At 36.8% G+C, this 25,329-nt stretch overlaps 1 protein-coding gene across 7 annotated transcripts in view; it reads right to left on the bottom strand.

Annotated features, from left to right (window-relative positions):
- The window catches only part of COPRS (coordinator of PRMT5 and differentiation stimulator), a 77,852-nt gene extending 53,970 nt beyond the window's left edge, over positions 1–23,882 (bottom strand). For 2 of the 7 annotated variants that reach the window (XM_087956183.1, XM_087956182.1), the window contains exons 1-3: positions 22,777–22,932; positions 17,896–17,980; positions 14,913–15,128 (exon numbers count right to left, since the gene is read on the bottom strand). In XM_087956183.1, coding sequence (XP_087812309.1) covers positions 14,913–15,128; positions 17,896–17,980; positions 22,777–22,818 — 343 coding nt within the window. In that variant the 5' untranslated portion in view covers positions 22,819–22,932. Of the gene's footprint in view, positions 1–6,851; positions 7,307–10,121; positions 11,395–14,912; positions 15,129–17,895; positions 17,981–21,511; positions 22,933–23,638 lie in introns of those variants that run through there. The other 5 variants (XM_087956180.1, XM_087956179.1, XM_087956178.1 and 2 more) reach the window with 5 other exon arrangements.
- Positions 23,883–25,329: the final 1,447 nt, after the last annotated feature.

Raw genomic sequence — 25,329 nt, 5'->3', positions numbered from 1 at the left:
TCCATACAGTATCAACCTTGTGAACTCTCAAGCTTCCTAGGGTGTAGGTGTGTACATATATACCGGTATGCATACAGCACATCTATATGTGTGTTATGTATACGTACACTTTCGAGAGCAGGCAGCAGAAATTCATTTTGGATGTGTGCCAGTGTGCCCACATTAAAAAATGACAATAAAGGTTATCTTATCTTATTTATCTTATCTAACCTCATTAGTAGTTTTGGTGGGGTGTGCAGTCTGGGTAGAGCACCTTAGCAAAGCTTAGTATATTCAATGCAGGATGTGACTATGACAGAGTTAAGGCTTAGTGACAATATTCTATGGGCTTTCCCTCATGTGCATTCTACCAATCTGCAAGTTGGCCAACATAAATTACCGTATCTTGGGTTTCATTCCGCCCTCAGTAACAAGGGCAGCAATCCTGCCAAATTTAATGTGGTCCGAGTTCTGGAAAGGGATTCCAGCAGTGCTTAGTGCTTGAAATGGCAACTTAAGGTACCTTTCAAGTTGCGGAGTGACAAGCTGCATGGGGAGAAATGGAAGATGAACCAGGAGGAACTATCCTGGTGAAACAGGGATGCTTCCTGTCACTCACTCATGCAGCACTTCTCTGTGAGTGTGACCTGTTAGTTGGGCTATTTCTAAACACCCATTAAATGGTCTTCTAGAGGTGACAAATCAATTCAATTTCTCCCATTCAGCACCGAGTCTACTGCAACATTCTATTACATTTCTATGTCAACTGGACATTAATAAGAAACAAATCATTTCTGAAAGGGAAGAAAAGATGGGAGGGACAAGGAAAATAACAAAGATCAGGCTAAATTTACTACTGGGCTTTTTCCAGAAAGATCGCTGCACTTATTGAAGAGATGGGAACTGTTGTTCATTAAAATAAAACCTCAAGCAGCAAGTTGCCAAATGCTAGTGTTAGCTGCAAGCAATGGCACCGGGGTGGGATTCTACAGGTTCTCACCTATTCGCTAGAACAGGTTGTTAACTTTCTAAGCAGTTCGGAGAACCGGTTGTTGAAAGAAATCTTTTGTTTTTGTACACCCTTCTTACATTCTTGGCAGTATGCCTAGACTTACTGTCTCTGAAGGAGGTTTTTTTTTCCTTTGCTGGTACTTTCTTAAACGGGAAGGGTTGTTTTAAGCTTTTTACACTGCTGTTGGGAGGAAATACTCCCGTTGGAGTTAGCACTTTGAAGAAATAATTGAATAATGAAGCAGAGTTGCCAGAAAGAAGCTTTTAATGACAAGGAACCAAGATGAGTGACATTCAGCAAGGCTTCTTGGCTAGCTAGAAAGATTGACACTCAAACGTGAGTTTACATACTCTTTTTGAGTTTTGGTCTAAGACTGGTGACCATTCAAAGTTACATGGCACTGAAAAAAGTGACTTATGACCATTTTTCACACTTACGACCATTGCAGCATCCCCACTGTCATGAGAGGCCAGGCGAGAAGCGCCCCTTGATGTGAGTGATGTCGAGTTGGCCACACCCACCCAGTCACATGACCAACAAGACACACCTACCAACTAAGCCACGCCCACAGAACCGGTTGTTAAAAAATTGAATCCCACCCCTGAATGGCACGGTTTAGCTTGCAACAGCGTCTTCAAGTTGCATAAGGAACTGCTTAATCAAAGCTGCAAAAGTCTTACTTTAAGCAACTTTAAGCAATAAACTTACCGTATTTTTCGCACTATAAGATGCACCTGACCATTAGACACACCTAGATTTAGAGGAGGAAAACAAGAAAAAAAAATTCAAGCAGAGCCTGAGAGGACCACAGATAGGTGTCCTCTCATGTGCCAGCTCTGCCTATTGACTCCTGCACTGTGGAAAAGAGACAGAGGAGGCAGGCAATGACAAAGACAGAAGAGGCAGGGTTCAGCACTGTAAAAGGACCCTGCCGCCGCGGCCCAGGAAAAAAAGTGTGTCTTATGTAGCTAAAAATACGGTACTTTATTTGGTTCACAAATGCTATGTACAGTGTTTGTGTGTGGATGGCCTATGATTCCGTTTACTGACTAAAGAGCAATTATGTGTTATGAGGCTCTACATCAGAATTCCTCAATATGGTGCATGTGAGCATCCATATGCCTGCAGATATCTATTTGGTCACCTTGTAATTCAGATCCCATCTGGCATGAGACTAGCCAGACCACCCTAGGAGAATGAGATTTTGGGAATGGATCAACTCTACCTCCACAGAACCTACGTGCTCTCACCTTCTGAATAGACCCACTGATCAAATAACCTTTTATTTACCTATATGAATGAAAGAAGCCCTCTGACGGATGATGCTGTAGAAAGAGGAACTATCAAAGTGCTTAACCCTCTCTCTGCCAGCCTTCTTAAACCCATGCAGATAGCTTTAATTGCATATTTATGCTGATAGAAGTCTTCAATGGGAAAATAACTGGATGATAGAGAGCTACAGTAACTTTGACCAATTTAGCCAACTTTCCTGCTGCCTAGGAATTCTGAAAGTTGCAATTTCCAACCTTAGGAAAGCTAGACTAAACAGACATTTAACCCTGGCCTTTTCAAAAACTGCAATTTATTTTTCATAGGCAGGTCTCCATGACGTACATTTACATTTAATGTATAAATCCCTTGGTCCCTCTTTGCTGAATGTGATCAAGAACAAACTGAATCACCATTCATTGATCATGCTTTATTCTGGATATCGGCACTTAGCACAAACTTTGCCTTATAGGCCTAAATATCCCTTTCCAAATCTACGACACAGATATCTATTTGTCTCTATGAATCTGCACAATAAAGAATGGGAGGGTGAGACTGGAATTCAGATGAACTTATTGGACGACTTACAGCCATTATATCTGGAGAAGGCTCTAATGTTGGGAAAGGTGGAAGGAAAGAAAAGAGGATGACCAACAGCATGGTGGATGAACTCATTTACTGTGGTGATAAGTGCACCTTTGGAAGACCAGAACAATCAGATTAGGGGCAAATTGTCATGAAGAAAATCTACATGATCACTAAGACTCTGCCAGGACTTGATGGCACATAATCAATCAATTAATCAATCAATCTTGTTAAGAGCTGGAGGCTATTTAGATGCTGAAAGTTGTGACCTGAAGGACAGCCAATAACACTTTCTCAAACTGGCTTCCAGTATCTGTACCAGTCCTGGCCAATCCTGAGGCTTTATACTGTCTACAAATCTCAGAGGCTGATTTTTGTGGGGCCAGCATTCCATCCTGCATCTGAAAACAGTGTTGGGACTTGAACACGTGCAAACACAGCTAGTTTCCCAGCTAATTCCAGGCTGCCAACTACACATTTTTCGTTCAGGCTCCCCAGAGTATTTTGCAAACAGTATTTTTTTTCTTAGACATACAGTACTGGAACTTATCATCCTCCTCAATCTAGTGACCTCTGAGACTCTGGGATTTAGCCTGGAAACTCCAGGCACAGCAGATGGTTCAGTGAGCTGCTGCGCTCAGCATTTTCTTCTGTCTCTGAAATTATTGACATGCCCTATTTTACAGCTAGAGATGCAGATAGCCACTGAGACATTTGCAAGTTAAGCAGACTCGTGATGTAACTAACAGCGGACAACAACAAAACTACTACTTCTGCTTCTTTGGAGGAGGGGGATTAAATTGAAACAGATGCCTAATGCAATTATCTCTGGTCATTAAGGGCATTTTCAGATGGATGGCTGCTAACCTTAACTGGTTAAAAGAAATGGTGCAGCAATTCAGATTTCTTTATTCTTTAATAAATGGAAAACTAAAAAGTGATAGAAAAAAAAATGGAAAGGTTTCAAGCAGAGGATGTTGGTTTCCAGGCCCCTCATAAAATTCAGTGAATCAGGCAGGGCAATATAGTGCCTTCCTTAGAAGCACTCTAAGCATTTAATCTTATTAACAAAAACAAATAGCACATTGACTGAAAGATTGTGAGTTTAAAAACCAGGAGAGGAAAAGCCAAGGCTGAGGAATGATTGCATGCGCTCCACATTACTAGTCTGGGGAAAGATGAGAAAACATGTGCCGGCAGGATAATTTAAAAAAAACAACTATTGCACATCAGTGATTATGTAGAAAGCTTGTTAGTTGGGCTTCAGTTCCAGTTTTCCATAAAGAATATCCCTTTGATGATCTTCTGTGGGCTGCGGACAAGAGAACTGGATCTCACTGATTTTCTTGGACTTTCCAGTTAGTTTTATATCCTTCTGGACCACGGTTTTGGGAACAGGAATGAAAACATCGTTTCCCACAAATTCTTATCTGCATAACAGGTTCTAGAAAAGGATGCCTTGGTGACTTCAGCTCTGTGGATATTGACTCATATTTATCTCTTTAACATGGAGCCTGCCATACAATGAGTTTTTCAAGTTTTTCATGTATTTTGAACATGCAACTTTCATGGCTCAAGATATTACCAGCTGACTTCTGGCAAACTTTCAAATTATCTGCTTCCTCCTCTTCTTCCTCCTTGCAAAAGGAAGGCTTTCTCCCTCCCTTCACCCCACTTCAGGAATAGATGGCAACATTTCATTGGCTTGTTTCTAAAGATGTGGATGCTGTTCCTACCAGAGAAAATGCTATTCATTTTCCTGGCCTCTCGGCAGTGAACCACCACACTTGACTTGGTCCCAGAAAAACTGCTTTTCTGGCATGAAACTCTTCCTGGGCTGGTTACAATTTGTAATGTAGCCCACCGGGAGAGCTGATGTGGCATTAACATAGAGGCGGCTTTACAGGCTTCTCCATGGATTTGCTTGATTGCTTTAAGAAAACCATTTTCACCTCAGGAGGTGCTTTTGGCCAATTACCAGCCCAATACACACACACACACACACACACACACACACACACAGAGTGATAAATTCATGAGTGATGCATGTGAAGGAAAGATGATGCTGGATGCTGTAAAGGGAGGAGGAAAGGTGGTTGTGTATTTTTGAAGATGCAAAACTTGGAAAGAGGGCAGGAGGCATTAAATTCTACACCTAGCAAGCTAGACAGCATGAATGCTGACGTCCTTAACATTCTACGTTCAGCTACTGGGTAGCTTCAATAAAAATGTTGATGGCTGAAGGGACCTTTGCAGGATCATGTGTTGCAACCATTCAAGGATTTTCCTTGCATGGTTTTAATGTTATCTTGATTGTTTAATGTGTATATTTTTACATGTTTTTGTTTTAACTTTAAGAGCAAGAAATTAGTTTACTGTATATGTTTCTACTTGCATTGACGAAAGTCTGAAGTCATTCCCTTCTTTCTTCTGGTCTTTTTTGATCTAATCTCCCCCCCTCCCCCAATTTTTCCCTTTCGTTATTTTGTATTTTATATATATTTTTGAAATGTAATAAGGTTTTTTTTTTTAAAAAAAAAGACTTGCAAGTATTCAGGCAACCCCAGGCAGAATGTATTTTGGCTCTCTAGATGATCAGCCCCTTTTTGAGAGAAATGGCCAGTCTAGAAACAAACAAGCAAGCAAACAAATGTAAATGGGAAAAAAAGTAAAGTAGCAAAAATCCTACACAATTCTGAATATTTCCTTGCTAGAGATTTACTGTGACTTATAGCATTACCCTGCCATTGCTGTGGCAACAAATCACTAATGAAGACAGGTTTTATATCATCACAGCATGGCTAGGTGACACTACACTATAAATCATTACCAAGGAAATGATCTCTTGTAATAATGGTGAATAAATAAGGGCAAAGAAATTAAAACAACCTAGTGTGATCCTCCAGATGTTGGGACTGGAGTGGACATTTTCCTTTATTGAGGAATGGGTAGGTTGCCTCACGAGGCTAGCTCTCTATCTCTTATCCTCTAATCATGCACTTTAGAGGGGCTTCTGGACTTAGTTGTGCACCAAAGCTCCAATTTTCATCTTGCTAACCTTGTTTCACAATCTTATATTAGATCATTTCACTGGTCCATGTAAGGCTACTTTTCAAGATAGTTTGCGAACAAAAATTAATTCAAAACTAATTGGTTTTGCATTGAAATGATACGACATGAACTGTTCTTCTTTGGGATGTTCATCATATAAAATTTAGGACAGATTTTCTATAACTCCTTTTGACCTGCTGAATATGTAATACTGGCCTTATAAAGATTTACACTTGGAAACGGAATATTACTATATTACACTATTCCCTAAACTGATGTCATTCAGAAGCTTGGATTATGATCTCCATTATTCATAGCTAACAGGATAGCCATGTTGGCTGCAGACAATTAGAATTACTGTCCCAAAATTGGGAAACACTTTTATATGGAATGTAACATACTATTAACATGCTACCATCCATGCAAAATATATTTTTATCCATGCCCTGGCTTCCAACCCATCTCCAAATGCAATTTTAAAAGTGCCAGTTCTACTCTTTATATTTTTTAAAAGGTAAGCCTAAGTTTTTCTTACCAAAAATGAAAATAAAAAATCTTACTATGTCATTTGAAATCATATAGCTGCTTGTTTCAGAGCCAAGGATTCCTGTCACTCTAATCTTGCTGTCCCTATAGCATGCTTTTGCCATGCTCTCAAGTGGGACTCCATTGTGCCATTGTTCCTTCAGCTGTACCACACAATACTGAAAGAACAACATTGTTGCATTCCCCTGGCTGAAATTCAGATGTCACCAACTGCAGAAAAATCCACTACCAACTGCCACACCGAATATGCCAGCTATTTGTATTGTCTGAGCACTCTATTCAATTTTTTTTTAATTCCCCCCTTCCCCAACCTATTGACCTAATGAACACTAGATGGCCAGAAAGGGTTTACATATTTTGACTGCAACCTAACAATTTGAGAAGCCATGTGAATCTGTGGAGTGCTCTTGTACATCAACACATTTTTTCAACTATTTTATTAGTTGACTTGTTGACCACAAGATGGCACCAAAACGTTGGTGTTTGCATTACTTTACTGCCATCTAGTGATCACTTGTGCAGCTGCTGAGTAAGGTGCTAGTTTTACAGTAGTTGACAAATGAGTTTTCTTCCTATTTTTCATACCTATGCCTAGCATTTTTTTTAAAGTCTTATTACTTTTTATTGTTGTAGCTATATTTTTAAATAAAATTACTCTTAAAAGAAATGAAACTATCTCTTCCTTTGTAGTAAACAGTCTGCTTGTAATGTCCTGTGCCAAGATATCCACTCTCAAACAAATAAAGTCATCTTTGGACGGTCTTGGTAGCAGGCTGAAGATGAGACAGAAGCAGCATTGTGAGGATATATCCTTTGGCACTCTGAGAAGCAACTCCAACCAGGACAAAGAGGCTGAATGCCAGGCTAAAAAAAAAATTAAATACTGTGTATATTGTATTTGTGCATATGTACACATAGATTACTTAAATTATAAATTATAATACACATATATTTAAATTATGATGCACACACATACACAAACATACATACACACTTGACTTTTATATAGAAGTTTATGAAGAAAGATAAGCTTGAAAGAACTGATTGACCCAAGGTCACTCACTGAGTTTCTCCAAAGTCCAATATTTCAACCATTACATTATGGAGCATTACTTTTCTCCATATAATCTATAATGTTAATTGTGGGGTTTTCTGCATTATGTATTTATCATCTTGTTTTTTTAAAGGTTCTGTTTTTTGTTTCAAGTTGAAAGGGGGTTTCAAAAATATTTTAAATAAATTATCCACAAATATGTAATTTAGTGTTAAGCGTTGATTTTATTACTACCAACTTTAAAATTCACAGAGGATAAGGCAATAATTTCCATTAGTCCTGATGCCCTATGCTACTTCAAATATCAGAAACTTACCTGTCAGTAATTATTGAGAAAATATGTACGTGTGCATGTTATCCTACTGTATCTTGTGTACTGGCTTTATTGGACCACTTTGAAAAAAATAGCATACAAGATAAGCCTTTACTATGATCCAGTAGAGCAGCAAGTTATGCATTTTTTTGTATAAAAGAGCAGGTGCAATTAGAATATAGTAAAATAAAGAAAGGGAAACTTAGGTACAAGGTTCAGTCTGCTTTCTAATTCCCAACTAGTTAATTTTGAGCTATTGTGTATTGGAAGAATAAAGATATAACCTGCACCTGGGCCCATGGACTGTGCAAACAAGGAAATGCAACATTTGTTTGAAAGCTAATGCAGACAGATCTTAAACGTTTTATTTTTAATCCTTGGAGGTGGACAAAACACACATCTTTCAAAAGCATATATTTTATATATTAGTTGAACAGGCCTCATTTCATCTCAACGTCTTAGCAGAAGCTTTTGCCCTTGGAATAGAGTGCATCACTTTTGCAGAGGCACATTTTGGAAAAACAAGGCACAAACTTACTATGGCCTGGATGACTGCTGCCCTCTATAGGTTTTACTCTATAGATTGCAACAGTAAAAATCTAAAATAATACAAAAAGCGGAGGTCTGCCTATGTATGCACATATACCATAGATGTTTTGAAAGACTGAATAACAAATACCAATTTTTAATGGGATTGAAGCACATAGTAGCAGGAAGCATTCAATAACCTAAATCGCTACCTAAATGTGTATATAGGTAATCCTTGACTTATGGCCACAATTGGGACCAAAATTTCCATTGTTAAGCAAAGCAGTTATTAGGTAATTGTGCCCAACTTATGACTGGAGAAATAGATATTATTCTCCATCCAAAACAGCACAGAAAAAATATGGGTGGGCATGTGGGAAATTTGATACTAGTGCACTAGTTACTGTTTTTTTCTAGATATTTTAAAAAATATATTAGTAGGATGTGTGGAGCAATTACAGAAAAAAAACAAAAATTATAAAATTGGGGGGGGGGGAATCGGGGTTGTGGAGAAATGGATAAAAAAAAAAAAAATTTTTTTACATTTAATAGAAATACTTAAACAAACCCAGCTAGCGGGGAGGCCAGACCATACGGGGGGGGGGGGGGGGGGGGGGGGGGGGTATTGAAAAAGGGGGCCCCGGGGGGGGGGGGGTCTGTGGTGTGGGGTTAGAAAGAACAAAAGGGCCGGGGGGAGACTAGAAGCCCTGAGTGTGGTCTCTATGTCAGCCAAGACAAAATAGCCATAGGACAGAGCCCAGCCATCAGAAAAGGAGACACAACAGAATTAGGTGGCCAATTAGACCTCGACAGACCTGTGATTGTATTATTCCCATCCCCATGACATGTATTGTAGATGGGTTTTATGGCAAGACTTGGGCCAGGGAAACAAAACACACCATTTTAACAATGGAACTAAACATGATTTCAAACTGCTTCAGGTTACCAGGTGGACATGTTAGCACGGTATCTTTGGATAGCAATCCGTAAGACATGAGGACAAGCCCAGTCTATACTCTTAGTAGGGAAAAGTAGATGAAATTTCCTGTTTGTGTGTGTCATGGCTAGGAGGGAGTAGGTGCATTATTTACCCCATCTCACAAAATCAAGTAAACAATACTTGAGTTTATTTGAATATTTTGGTTTGGTAATTTCTTATGCCAAAACATACAATTTCTGAAGTATAAGCTTATAATTAACTATAATCATAAAGAGCAATTCAAAACTCTCCTCATACTTCATAGCATTCCAAAAAATTCCAACCTCTTACTGGTCAATTCTGGGGCTCTTTATAAAACAAAATATTTCTCTGCCTTTGAAGCAACAAGAAAAATTCTTCAGAGTAGCTGAAAGGCTTGTCTACATTCCCTCAACCTTGAGGTCACAAGGCATGACAAGAATGCTGCAGGGGCAGTAGATCTTGTGGCTCATCAACCCACCCATCTCACTATAAACTTTGGCACACCCTTTTCCAAAAAAGAGAACTTCCTTGGGAAGCAGCAACTTTGGTGGTTGACAGAGAGGCAGGAGGGAGATCCCTTGCCCTCCCTCAGCTCCCAATTGGGGCCTTGAAGACTTGTAGAGTAGAACCAAATAATCTAGTCCCTAGATGCTGTTCTAGAGTCTAAAAGATTAAGCTTATAGTTTCTGGAATTTTATCATACATGTATCTTGCACATTCAGAATATCTATGTATTTATCCATCCATCCATCAATCCATTCAAAATCCAATGAAACTTTCTACACCATTCTAACAAAGTGAGGACAGTTTAGAACTATAATTGTTTAGACTTAATAATGGCAGCCAGTCTTTATTTATGTATCCATATAGCCACTATCAATTAGATTTCTATTAAGTTTGCATAAATCATATATGAATGTATAGTGAAATTATACAGTGAAAATGGATTCTCTGTGCCCCTATTATACCTAAAAGACTGATATTGCAACGTTGGGAAGATAAATGCATAGCCCCATTCACTCAATGGAATGAATACCTGATTACACTTGCTACCTATGAGAGGACTGCCTACTGATAATAGACTTTGTATGGACAAATATAAGGAAATATGAGACTCATTTATACAAAATACAGAATGTTTTTTAAAAAGGCATGATAGTCATATAAGTGTATTAGAAACACACACACACACATACACACACACTTGAACACTGTGCATTAGATAATTATACAGTATATTGAATTGTAACTGTATAGTGTTCTAATAACATTAAAATCTTTTTTCTCTTATATCTTATTTCACTTATTTTTAAGTATGATGATGTATTTTTAATTTCTTTTTATGTTTGTTCTTTTTCCCTTTTGTTATTATTTTAAAAGCAATATTTTAAAAAAAATCAGATGTGGACATAATTATACAGACCCTAGCCAAACAGTATATTCTATCAGCATTTCTGCATGTTTATTATAATTAAATACATACATATGCTGTACAAAATGAAATAACCTGTATTCCTGAAGAATAATCTTGTTACTATCCATCCCACCAGCATCCCAATGACATGCCAGCATCCAACATACCAAAACATAGAACTATAGCTTCAGAAACTCCTGCTGAGTGTTAAGAGGTGGAAATAAATGTGTACTGTCATTTCAGTGAAGGCTTGCAAGACAAACCCAAAATTAAAACTGAGGTAATAACACAAAATAGTTAACAGCACTTTAACAGCAATAGCCACTTCACAAATTAAACCTAAATCATTTCAAGTTTGTTTAAACCAAAAGGTGATACAAAGTTGCATTCATCCAGTCCCTAATATATCAGTACTCTAGATATAAAGCATCAGTCATTTCCATTTTGTGCAGCTGAACGGAGAAATCTGATTTACAACTTAGTGTTTCTGTCTTATTGCTGGGAATGTTTCAGTCAACAGCATCTTCAAATTGGCCATCCTCTGTCACAGCTTTTAAGTGAATCAAAGTCAACGGTGCTACGTGGTGTAAGCTTGGGTCATACAGAGGTTCTTCTTGAACTGAATAGGATGCCTGTCCATTGCCATCCCAGAAACTTCCACAGTAGATAATATCGTCTAAATCTAAAGAAGTAATTTGGGAACAATGTAAAAATGCACTGTATATATATATATATATATTGTTGTACAATGCTGAAGTTAATACATATGTAGATTGCAAAATTACCCAAGCTAAGGTTCTATTAACTTCTGAAGAAATGCTTTTTATAAATATTACTATGCCCACTTATATTCAGCCCTTCCTCCAAGGAGCTTAAGCTAATGGCACTGGGAACATGCTATTTTCTTTTTTTCTTTTTAAGCAAGAGTAAACAAAATGTGTTCTTTGACCAATATGATTAGAAAGCTCAGTTAACACACAGAAGTATATATTACAGCAGCTATAAACAAAACTTATTATTCTAGGATTCAATTATCCTCTTCATCCAGTTAAACCAGGAACCTAAGTCATAAAATCTTCATGTTACAGAAAAATGTAACTAAATTAACTTTACAAAAAATTGTTTTCAATTTCAATATAAACACTACACATGCTTTTAATTTATAAGCTATATTTTATGAAGGACTACTAATCGACACACTGTGAAATCTTGCAATACTCAGTAAATCATTTCCTTTCTTTCTCCAATTCCTACTTGATGTCAAAAAACTTCAGCAAGTTCTCATAAGAAAAAAAAAGAATCTATGTTTGCTAGCATAAGACTCAGAAAAATAATGCTAGAGACAAGAAAGAAAAATGTGCATTCCTTAAATGGTAATATGCAACTCTTCTCCACATCACACCAGTACTTTTAACATTTTACAGAAATGAAGAAAAATGGCAACTAAAGAAGAGAAATCTTTACCATTTTTTAAAAAAATGTATTTTATCCTTGTTATACTACCTTTAGGCAAATCCTTCTGATAATTACATTAAATTCTGATTAAATTTCAGACTTCTAAATAATTATTGAAAACACAGACTTGTTCTTGAAAACATTAAGAAATAAGACAAATCAAGATCAAAGGAACACAAAAATATTAAGAATAAAAGTATCCGAGACAGTTTGTTCTTTTGCTAATTGAGCCAAAAGATAAAAATGGCACTACACATAATCCTTGTTTAACAATTACTTGTTCACTGACCATTCAAAGTAAATGATGGTGCTAAACAAGTGATACTAACAAGAGGTCCTCAAAACTCACCACTCTCAGGGTCATGTGATTGCAATCTAAGAGTTTGACAACTGTTTTGAAATAATATCTGCATTATGCCTATCGGTATGTATTGTTTAGAATGACTCCTTCTCTGATCACACGATCAAGGGCTTTTCCCAAGAGCATTGGTAAGCTGGAAGATGGCAGCAAGTGGCAGTCATGCATGTCAATAAGCAAAACAAAACGGTTGAAAATACAAATTTCTTGCAGGTGAACTCTCCAGACCCCTTTTCCTATTCAGTATATGGTTTTTTTTCCATTGCTGAACAGTCCAGTAGAACAGCATCCAGTGAATCCCAGAGGACCTTTTCTTTTTTTTATGGCAGTTGCATTTATGTTTTTGAGTCAACCAGACAAATAGGTAGCCCTATAAACTGAATAAATGCATAAACTATCTCATATCTGTGGAAAATAAATATGCTATGTCACCACAGGCACATTTAAAATAATAGAAAAATAACTATTATTGTTATTATGTTTTTTATATTGTTGGCTTTTTGTATCGCGATTTTTTGAATTGCATGCTAGCTGCCAGGAATCACTATTGCAAGACAGGTAGCCATATAAATATATCAAATTAATTAATTAGTCTATAATACCATAGTTTTACATGTCTTTAATTAGTTGACATAACCATTAAATAATAGAACAGATGGTTAATGAACTATTATAGTTGTCCTCAAAAGAGAGGTAGAGACATTACTCTATATTTCTTATAGAGCACTATATTTCTTACCTGGGGAAGCAACCTGGGTAGAACACAGAATGAAAGTGTTGTATTTTTGAACATATCCTAAATAACTTAAAATAGAATGCCTATCACACATCCCTATTTGGAAAAGTGTAACCTTTTGTTTCTATCATGACAAGACAGTTAAGAGTAAAAATTAGAATCCACTAGGATACAACCCAATAACTGTATTACAGAAATATTGGGATCCTAAATTTAGCAGATTATTATCTTAAATTTAGCAGTTTAGCGGATTTAACACTTGATGTCATCTTTTTATAAAGCTAGATCAGAAACATAAACACTAAGAGCATATCTTTAGAAAGAGGGTTGTGTCCTATTACTGTATAACAAGCTAACTTGTTAAGTGCAAAAATACAGTAAATTCCTAGCAATAATTTTTCTCTTTTTAAAGGTAGGCAATTCATTACATGTGCAGCAGTTGCTCTATACATTTACCTTATAATTTTAAAGTATAATATATACTTCTGTCTGTTAATTTGTACATTCATAAAATGAGAGGGTACATGTACTAATGCTTTATAGAGTTTCTTGGCAATAACCCTGTATATTTTTCATTATCAAATGCTATTCTTCCAAAGAATAAGTTAGTATATTACTATCCTAACATTATTGTAGATATTGTATTTACATTACTTGATTAACAGAAAGAAGGTTTATATCTTGAATAAATTATTTTTTAATTCAAAACAATTGTAAAATTAAAGTTATAGCTCTGGTTAGAAAGAACTTGTGTTTTCAAATAGGGTTTTGCAGAGGACTGTGTTCTTCATTGAAATTATACAACTATTCTAAATTTACAGTCCAACTGTGTATATTTAAGAGAAAGTTACTGAAGGATTACTAAGGAATCATTATCAGTAATTAAAATGGCAATGAAATTAAACTATCGGGGACAAGTATTTGTAAAATATGCAAAGGGAAAAAAATAAAGAAGCAGTATAAATATTTTTAAAAAATCTTCACAATGTAAGAAAAATCTCAAAGGTAATGAATAAAAAAAGAAGATGCAGCTGCTTATACCAGTTATTTACTAGCAAATGACTAGGCCTTTCTACTTAGGAGTTTCTGTAATTTAATCCCAGGCCAGATTACAATTTTAAGAATTAATATGTTTATATTCTGATAATACAACTTCTGTCAAATTAACGATAGTAGAAGTGCTTAGTTGCAATTCTCTCTTATCTTCTCTCTTAACAAGCTCCTGTGTAGTCTACTGCAGCTCAGAATTGTGCCTGCTATAACATTACAATTATTTAGGACTAGAAAGAAGGCAGGGAGCCACGCTTACATACAATTAGATTTCTTCAATAGATATAACTCTATGCACCTGAATACATATAGAAAAGGTAAAATTTCCCCCATCATCCATATCTGACTCTAGGGGACAGTGCTCAACTCTTGACTCACAGCCAAAGAGCCAGCTTGAACAATGCCATAAGCATTATTTGTAGCAAAGATCAGTAACATTCTAGTATCTATTTAAAATTTAGATACAGCCTAGCACCAAGAAATTCATGTATCAGTGCTTTAATTTGACCAACGAGGAGTCTGACAAATACATGAAGTATTTTTCCCAGTGATTAAGTTTCCTAACATGTTTGAAAAAAATCATAAATAGGCATTCCCTTACCATAAGAGTTTTTATTGTTTTCAGAGTCTTCCATCTCCTTATCCCAGTCTTCTTCTTCATACTGAGTAACTGCTGTCATTTCAGGAAAAACAGTTTGGGTAGCTACATCGTAATCTTCATCATCTGATTTCCAGTCTTCATTTTCTGATTGGAAGTCTTCAAAATCATCAGAGTCCTCAAGAGTACTTATTTTTGCCTCCACTTTTTCTGTCAGCCCTACAAAGAAAGTAACCAGTATTTAAAATAAAGAAAAATAAACTATCATAAGAATGATCTTATATAGCAGTATTTGGGGGGGGGGGCACGCAGAGATAAAGTACGATCAATGTTAGGCTGGCTCCATGCGATTTATTTAATCTGACAGTTGCATTTATAACTGGGTTTTGTTTGACAAGAGAGCAACTACCTCCATTTGTCCATTTCACCAACTAACATCAGGAGAAAGGATGGCAGTTATGGAGCCCGAATTAACCACATGAACTGCAAAGCATGCACAATGAATACATTTTGCATTACCCTCAGATTTGCTAGATCAGTTTCAGGAACATCTGCTAACAATTTCAAACCCATCAAAGGCCCAAGCCATGTATAAACATCTTAGACATCTTATCTTTCAGCCACTATTATTTAATGCTAATGCAACATGCTAGGAGAACATTTGCCTGCACCGCTCAGAAACCCAGGTATGATGTACTGTATTTGATAATGTAGGTTTAGTAACAGTTTTTAAAATCTACACAGAGTGAGCAATTGGTCATGTTAACCAATTAACTGCTCAGAAAAAGCTTTAGAAAAAAATAATTGAAAAGGAAAAAATACAAGCCTTTGCCCAACAAATGTGGGGTTTTTTTACGCTGTGGAATATTTCCCTATTTTGGAAGCTAATTGCTTGCTTGATATATAAGGGGAACCAATATTTGAAGGCTAGGATTTCAGATGCTAGATGGAAAGAGATTGTAGTAAGCTATTTAGCCTTTTCTCTTCTGGATGCCCCATATTTCTTCACTCCACACCTCTACTACTGTTTTTCCATTCAGATTCTTAAACAAATTGACCAACTGAAAAGCAGGAAAGCCCCCAGCAGTGATCTAATATCATCTAAGCTGCTAAAGGGAAAAGCTGCTTTATAGGTCCCTGTCTTGGTGTCCCTTTTTAAACACATCGGTAAAACACTTCAAACATTTGATGACTAGAGTTCTGTAACCATTCTCCTTCTCTAAAAATGGCAAAAATAACAATCCTTCACAGTTAGCCTACAAAATAAGCTTAAAACATATGCCCATTTTTTATTATAAGTTTTTGGATTGAGTATATCAAGATAAATTTCTAGCAGAACTTAAGAAAGGTAGTGAATCAGTGTGTCAGTTTACAGTTTCTAACAGAAAAATATAAATGTAAGCAAAGTCACCCTTTATACATAGTCTTTATTTAAAACAATTCTTCAGTTTTATTTCAAGGAACAGACTGATGAAAATGTCCCTCCCATTCATTGACCAGTGGTCACTCACTCTAATAAGGATACAATATGAACATAAAATCACCAAGTCAGATGAGAATAGAGCTGGCTATCTTACTGCATACATTGCAACCCATTGAGGCACAAAATAGGCTCAATATTTCTGTGGATCTCAGTGGTAATTGCTCCAACCATTCTAAATTCCATCCTAAATTCAGTTACAAACATTTGATAATACTGCTATATGCCAATGAATACCGCTATATGCCAACAAGCAACTATTCTTTTGCTTCCCAGGTGGCCCTTAAGAGAAGCTTAAGACTTGAGCAAAATAATAATGGCAGGATATAAATAAATATTCTAAAAAGGGAGGTCTTATAAGCAACTATTTCCAAAACCAAGATTTAATCTTCTTGGGAAAGAAAGTTCCTTCAGATATCTATGGCAAATAGGAAATAATAAAACTGAACATGTTCCAGATTTTAAATACCTTGGCATAATTTTTTAAGCTTCCAGAAGTTGAAGAGAACAAATTAGATCTATTGCTGCCAAAGCTAACAGTGCCAAGGCAATTCTGGGCCTTTTCCATTCTAAAGAGAGTAGTTCAATAATTCCTACCATCCTTTTAAAAGCTAAAACTGTATTTCATAATTTGTCTAGTTCACAGACATGTGCCTATAATGATCAAATGCCTTTAAGTACTATTTAATCCACAGTAGTGATGATTATCTGGATTTACCGATTAATAAGGGCTGCATATTAAAAGAACTACGTTATATAATTTTGAATGGAAAAAATGGTTTTAATTATGTTTATATCTGATGTGAAGAAAATCAGATATGGCTTCCTTAACTATATTCCTGTTTTCTTTTTCTATTTGTCCTAATATTGAAGCAGAGACATTTAGAATATTTTTTCCTGTTCTATTTTTATTTGCTATGTTCTATTCTATTTCAGTTTATCTTGTTTAAGGTTTCTTTTTAATTCCAATTTCTTAAGTCTCTTGTGACTAATTCATTGCTTCTATTTTATGTGGTTATTTTTTCTGTGCTTCATCTTGCCAGTAAAAGACTTAAATTAAGAACAAAAATTAGAAAATCCAACAGTAAGCCTAGTTTGGTAAAATAAGCCATGTTGCTGGGTTTTGTCTCATTGAATTAAACCATAATAATGCCAGATTGTATTTCACATAGGAGCCTAGACATGCGTAGAAAAGCTGTCAGCAACAGTCAGTCACGCTATACTTAAGCAGACCATCAACCAACTTGTTCAGTAACAACTCAGTTACTAATAGCAATAGCATTTAGACTTATATATAGCTTCATAGTGCTTTACAACCTTAAGCGATTTATAGAATCAGCACTGTCCCCAACAATCTAGATCATTTTCCTCCTGCATTGCACTGCACAACAGCTGAACAGAGCCTATGATTTAGTGCAACATGCAAATCCACTCATGCAGTGTATATATTCTACAACTGAGCTACTGTTTCCTCTTCTAGAAATGCAGTTACTTTTCTCTAAGTACCTTTCCAAGGTCTCCAAATGAATGCCTTTGCCTTCTTTACTTCAACTTCCTCCTGTTCAGTAGTGGAGAATCTATTAACTTCAATCTGCAAGGCAGAAATGCTTATTTAAAAAAAATGATTCCTATCTCCTACTGTTTTCATATAAATGCTCCCGAAATTGCTGGATAACAAATATAGTTGATTTCTTGAAAGTTGGATTAAATCTGTCTTTTGGGGAAAGGTTGGCCTTAAGTTCTTGTTATTAAAATATGGAATTGTAAATGTATTTTGATGCTAAATTCATAGTGAGAATATTAAACTTTAACTTGGCAGTTAACAATGACTTCAAATATCTTCTTGAAAAATAAACCTTGTGAAGCTTTAAGACCAATCTTTGTATTTGTCATAAAGAAGCAGGGGCAGTTGCCATAAGAATACTGTAATATTCTGTTTCCTCAGTTCAGAATTGCAAATAACGTAATCATGAATTCTGAAATTCTGCTTTTAATGTTTAACATTATGTTCCCCAAACCTGGATAAATAACTTAATATTGGATAAAAGTGAGGATTCTTTTGGTAATGACCATAAAACCACTACACCGGGGTATCAAACTCAATTTTATTGAAGGCCGCATCAGGGTTGTCTTCTACCTCAGGGGGCCGGAATGGGTGTGGCCAGAAAGGGTGTGGCCAGCTTGACATCACTCATATTGGGAGGTACCTGTGATGCCCTGAACGCTCTGCCAGCAAAAACAGGCTCCCAAGCTCCGTTTTCAGCTGCAATGGCCTCCTGCAGTCCTCTGCCAGCGAAAACAGAGCCTGCAGCCTACCCTAGCTGTTTTCACTGGCAGAGGTACTGTGGGCCTGTCCTTCACTGTTTCCAGGGCAGCCCGTGGGCCAGATCTAAGTATCCCACAGACTAGATCCTGGGCCTTGAGTTTGATACCCCTGCACTACATAATCACAACAGAGATATTTGAATACTTTCTGATAAGTAATTTTGCATAATGAAGGAAATGGTTGGGAAGCACTGACCTAAAGTAAGAAAAAAAGAAAAACAAGCACTTCTCTACCCAGATAGTTTGTACCTGACCAAGTGACAATGCTGTCTAATTTTTAGGAATAACACTGAGAAATCCCTGATTAAAATGTAAATATTTTTTCAAGGAATAAAAAATCTACAGAAAATAGATAATTTCTCCAGATCGGGTATAGGCAACTTTTTGGACTGCCTGGCATGTTTTAGAATTTTAAAAGGGTACTATGTCTATTTACAAAATGGCGGCCATCAATGGATTTGCTTCTTCACAAAATAGTTGTTGCATGCATGTAGTCACAAAACCTAGATTTATCAGAAGAAAAACTGAGATTTCTGTTATTCATATTATAGCAAAGGATGCTTTCTATGAATTCAAAGTAGCTTTGTCTTTTTTTCTAGACAGAACAGCACTGAGCTACACTATGCTGGCTTTCTAAAAGTTCTCATGGGGCTGATACATGGTCCACAAGCATTCATATGAACAAATATGATCTGAAAATTAAGGCTTTACTTTGTTATGTGGGTATCTCCCATGTATTTATTTAAAATTAAGAATAAAGTTGAGAAAAGAGAGTATGGCCAAAGGAGGCACCATTTCCTACAATTCCCCAAAATATGAATGCCCATATAAAATAACCGTGTCTGTCTAATTCAATGCAGTGTCTACTTATTGGCTGTAGCTCTCCAAAATCCAATCTCCTAAAACATTAATGCGTTAAGAATCATGATAAGACCAGAAAGTATTTCTGGAGTGTTCATATACACAATCTAAAACATTAAACAGAAGGCATACATTTAAAAAATATTTTGTTAAATATAAGACAGCTAACCTGTAGAACACGAAGAACAGAATTTAATTAAATTGCTACCAGGGATAAAAACTGAACTCAGGAATAAAAACATTTTAATTATATAGCATGTTCAAGTAATTTCTGAAGGATGGCAGTTTGATTTTCACTGGGTGAACTAACTCCAACTAACATCTAGAATTCAAAAATTGATAGTAATAATCCCTGATGGCCATCTGATTTCTTCCAAAAAAATACTGACAATTTTCTGTAAAAGGTTCTTTTCCTAGCAATTTTCAAAGAAATCATTTGCTTGTAAACATACTTGAGTTTCCACACTATAAGATTTCAGTTGACTGCATTTTTGTATTTCATTTTATGGGCATGGGATGGGGTGGGGAATGATGACGTGACACAATGCCATGACTTAAGCAACGGTATCAGGCTCTGTAATCCAACTCCATTATATTCTACAACAGCACTATCATGAAGACACTATTGTAGTTTGTTACAGTACCCTTTATAAGTTTTCTGAGTTTTCAGCAAATCTTAACATGCTTGCCTAAGCAGATTAGAGAAGTTCTTAAAGGAGCAATAAATACCAGCAGGAAGCTTACAACCTAGGCCCTAGGAAAAAGCTGGTTATATCAATTCAAACTACTGTATAAAGTGCATGTTCCTTGTTTCTTAGGCCTTGCTGTCCTTATTTGTTACCAATTAATTGTGTTACAACAATTGAAGTCACTATTAACAAAATTGTCTGTAAATCTAGATTTAAAACCCAGAATCTTTTAAACCTGTAACATCCAATTATTCTGTTAACTGTTACTTCTTTTATTTCCCCATACCACATCTTTTTTTTCTTTTCCCATTAGCATTTTTATTAAGTTATAAAATATAAAATACAAAATAGGTAGAAAAGCAGTAATGGGGGAGGAGAGAGAAGTGAGGAAAGATAAAAAAGAAAAACGTTAACCCTTTTCATCTTTTTTTCAATATATCACCATCATCTGTTATTTCTTGGGAACCATGGTTTTACCCTACCCTATTACAATTACTCTTTAACTTAGTTCATTTAGTGACCAACAGCACTGAAAATGTGACATAACTGTTTTTCACACAACATTGCAGTATCCTCATGGTCATGTGATAAAAATTCAGATGCTTGCCATCACATCCTTATTTATGGTGGTGACAGTATTCCAGGATCATGTGATCCCCTTTTGCAATGTTCTGACAAGCAAACTCAATGGGAAAGCCAAATTCACTAAACAACTGTCTTACTAATTTAAAATTAGTGATTCACTTAACAACTGTGGCAATAAAGGACATGATAGGACAAAATTCACTTAAATGTTTCACTTAGCAACAGGCATTTGGGGCTTAATTGTGGTCTTAAGGCAAGGACCACCTGTACTTTCATCTCTTAACTTCCCTTGCATATATTCTTAAACTTTGTATTATTTATTAAGAAAAACATTTAGTTTATGCATTTATATTTCAGATTTCTAAACCACCCATCTCCCTCAAAGATGAATGAAACTGCTATTTAAACGTCTCCTTGTCCATTCTCACATCTTTCTCCCTCAGGATACTATTACTAAGCCTTCTTCCACTCATCCAGCTTTTTAATTCTCTACCTTTCTGTACCTATGAGCTTTGCCCAGCTTTTTCAATAAATCCAATTATATTGCTAGGGTCCATGAGAGGATTAATTACACATTAAAATGATTCTTTAAAAATCTAGGCTGTAAGTATTCTGACAACTCTGCTTTTCCAAGAATTTTAAATCTTATACACACTGCCTACCATTATTGTTCTTCAGTCTGATGCTTCATCACACAAGGACTCTTTGCATTACAGAAAAACTTGATGCACCGAATAAATGCTGAAACTATTCAAACAGATATCAACCTGAAAGTTAGATGCAATGCTAAATAGGTCACTAGGAAGCCTATCAGTGTGTGTGCTTTATATGTCAAAATTTAAAATTAACAGTAGTGAGGCAGGGATCTTTTTAGCTAATTGGAATGCATGAGATAATTTCCACTGATATGGCAACACTGAGGCACAAATGGTAAAACATCCCTTCTTGATGCTTGCTAATAATTAAAATTAATAGCTTGGATTCTTAACTATATAGCCAGTTTCATGTGTTATTATAGCCATATGATCAAAAAAGAATCAGAATGGGTTTAAATATATCTAAAGAAACTGTAAATGAGTAAAGTATGAAGAACCATCCTAAACTACTTATACAAAGATCAGCTGATCTTTGTGGCCTATGATTAAAATAGGATACCACATATAGGATATGGCGGTGTTTCTTCAGTCACTGCTTGGAAGAAGGGATTATCTGATCCCTTAATATATATTTTTCAATCCGATGCCTTCCTGGTGCCAGACTTATGAGAGTTGTAGTCCAACAGGTACCAGAATGAGGAAAGCTTTAAAATATTTTTTACCTCAGGAAAGATACATGGCTGCCTAATCTTATTCAATTAAGTTCAGTCAGCACTTCCACTGCATTTTAAAAAAACCACCTCCGAGTGAAATTAGCGTGCTTCGAATTTAATTAATCCCACTCGTCCCGGACAGCGTTCAACGGTCGCCTGACACCCCTCCCAGCACGCTATTTTAATTTCAAACATTGTGCTTCGTTACCTAGCAAGAAGCGGGAATATGTAACGCATATTCCAGAGTTTGACAACGACCTGCTTTTTTAAAAAAAAAAAATGGTTAGTACAAAAGCATCAACTCGAAAGTACGAGTTTGAAATGCCACCAATCCAATTCTCGCGTCTCGTGGGTAATTATCTGCATTATCTACACAGCTTCCCAGTCAATGGCACGTATAAGCGGCCTCGCCGTTCTCCATTGAAGCATAAGCATTTCATTGAACCGGTTCCTAAAACGTGTTTCCTAATCCTGGGAAGCAAAGCCCTTCCCTTCCCCAAGGGTGGCTCAAGGCTTGCAACTCCGCTGTTCGGCTGCCACCGCCAAATCCTTCGCCCCGCTGCCCGGCCCTCGCGCCCGGTAAACGGTATCCCCCAGTCACGCTGGCTCCTGCCTCACCCTGCAATCTAGGCTACGCCCCTGGGGAGTGGCCGTCTCCATGCCCGGCCGACGGAGCTCTCCCGACTCCAAGCAGATTCCGCCCCACACCCTTCTCACGAGAAAACTCGGCAAAGGCGCGGCTCACGTGGCCAGCCCAAGCTTTGCACTCGATCCGCCGGCCGGGTCTGTTTGACTTGGCGCGCGCGCCTGCTGCACCTTTTTTATTTTAATTTAATCCCGCCTTTTTTTTTCCATAGACAACTCAAGACAGCCAACGCGCACTACCAATAAAGGAAGTTCTTGATTTAGACCACAATTAAGCCGAGAATTTATGTGGCTAAGTGAGAAATTGGTTTAAGTGAGTTTTGTCCCGTTTTTACAACTTTCCTTGCACCGTTTGTTAAGGGAGTCATTGCCAGTTGTTAAATAGGTAGCACGGTTGTTAAATGAATCTGGCTTCCCATATTGACTTTGCTTGTCAGAAGGTTGCAAAAAGTGGTCACATGACCCTGGGACACTGCAATGGTTGTAAATATGAAGTTGTCAGGCATCTGAATGTAAATCGTGGGACCATGGGGATACTACAATGGTCACACATGTGAAAAATTGTCATGTTGTTGTAACTTTGAACTGTCAGCAAACAAGCTGTTGTAAGTTGAGGACTACTTGTAGTCCTTCCTACTCCTGTTTTCCCCATGATCCTGCCAACTGAGTTGGACTGAGACAGTGCCAATTCTGGACACTGAAGCCTCTATCTTAAAATAGAATGATCATGGTCTATGGATGCGTTCAAAAACTTTTAATGGTTCAGAGGAAAGAAGGAAAGGCTTGTTCATTGAAACCCCTCTCTTGAGTACAGGCAAAGGAATCGTATCATTACCTGAATTTGGATGGTCATGCCAACATTGAAAATCTGCCTTTTAAAACTGCCAATGTTGGAAAGTTATGGAGAGTGTGTGTGTGAAAGCTAAGCCAGATTTGTGTTGTTGGAGAAAACCAGGAAACAGTTGAACTTCATTTTATGCACCACCATCTTTCCATTACTTGTGGGAGAATACCTTGGCTAAAGAGAAAATGTTTTGATGAAAATCCCAGTTCCTTAGTGTTACGGATAGGATAGGATAGGATAGGATAGGATAGGATAGAATACTTTATTGGCCAAATATGACTGGACACACAAGGAATTTGTCTTGGTGTAAATACTCTCAGTATACATAAAAGAAAAGATACATAAACTCCATCCAGGGATCTTTGATTTCAAGGTGAAACATGCCCAATAAAACCTGGCACCAACTGTGCTTCCTCAAATATGACAACAACAAAAATGCCCTTTTATGTACTCTCGGGTGCTAGACCAGGGCAACTGGATCTCTGCTGGGTACCTGATATTTGATTCATGTGGACCAGATTTGTTTTCTGCTTGCTGTTTATGTAAATGGTTATTTTTATATTTCCTTGGGTTGTAAGCTGCGAAAAGTTAGTTGAGTTCAGTGACACAAAGTTGAATATTATTTAATACTCAGAAATGCTCATTTTTCAAAGGTGAACCCTAACATTGAAAAGTTTCTGACGTTAACATTCTGAAGTCTTCTTCAATGTAAAAATTGAGGTTTTCAGAGCTCCCTGGCTCTGGCCCAAATCCTCGTTGTGTTAGCCATTTACCTCACAAACAGACATTTCAGTTTAACAAACTTGATGACTTATTTCAAATCTTTTCACAAATAATTGATCAGGGGTAGAAATCAAGAATGGGGAAATAATTCAGGGAAATAATTCAAGGAGCTGTACATCAAGACATTCAGAAATTTTAAACAAGAAATTGCCTTTATTTCTTAGTAATAAAGCATATTCTCATATATAGGTATCGTTGACGAGATTATGACCTCAGTAAATTACAATTTATAAGCCAGATCACAAAATATCAGAGTACAAGCCCAACTGCTTCTGAGGGCCATTTGACTTCTCAGATCAAGGTACATGCTATTATAAGTCTATCCAAACTACCTGCAGCTAGCTTCTGATGCACAAGTGATTATAAATTGAATTCATCTATCATGCTAAAATAAAAGGTGATTTTTGGTGTTTCACAAATCTAGTTATTTTGAAATTTTTTACAGTTAAAACTTAGCCCAAAGTATGAACTCAGCCACTAAGTTACGAATTGCATTAAGCCACAATGGATTTGATTCTTGGTTTGTGATGTGTCAAACCAGTTAAATAAAACTAGGTGTACTATATATACTACATAAAACTCGTCACCCTCAACATGGTTTTGGGGGTTTCCCCTCTCAAACAGAATGTGTCCAAATCTCCTGGAATTTGGGAAAGCTGTGACTGCTTCAGTGCTACTTACTGTTGCTACACTGCTGTTGTAATCACATGATCTCCATTTTCCGTTAACAATTTCCCAGCCACATTTGAAAGCCCTCTCTCCGTCCCTCACCCAGAGCAGCTACCTACCTGCCTGCTGGGAAGGTAAGGAAAGAATGCTCCCTGCCTGATTCCCACAATCCTTCCCTCCCAAATGCACCAAAATACTTTTGCCTAAAACAACTGCATTTCTGTTTGCCA

Source organism: Notechis scutatus, chromosome 2, assembly GCF_049901735.1.
Source record: "Notechis scutatus isolate UNSWTSFEM ecotype Mainland chromosome 2, rNotScu1.2, whole genome shotgun sequence".
Classification (NCBI taxonomy): domain Eukaryota; kingdom Metazoa; phylum Chordata; class Lepidosauria; order Squamata; family Elapidae; genus Notechis; species Notechis scutatus.
This window is presented reverse-complemented; position numbering and strand designations above follow the sequence as displayed.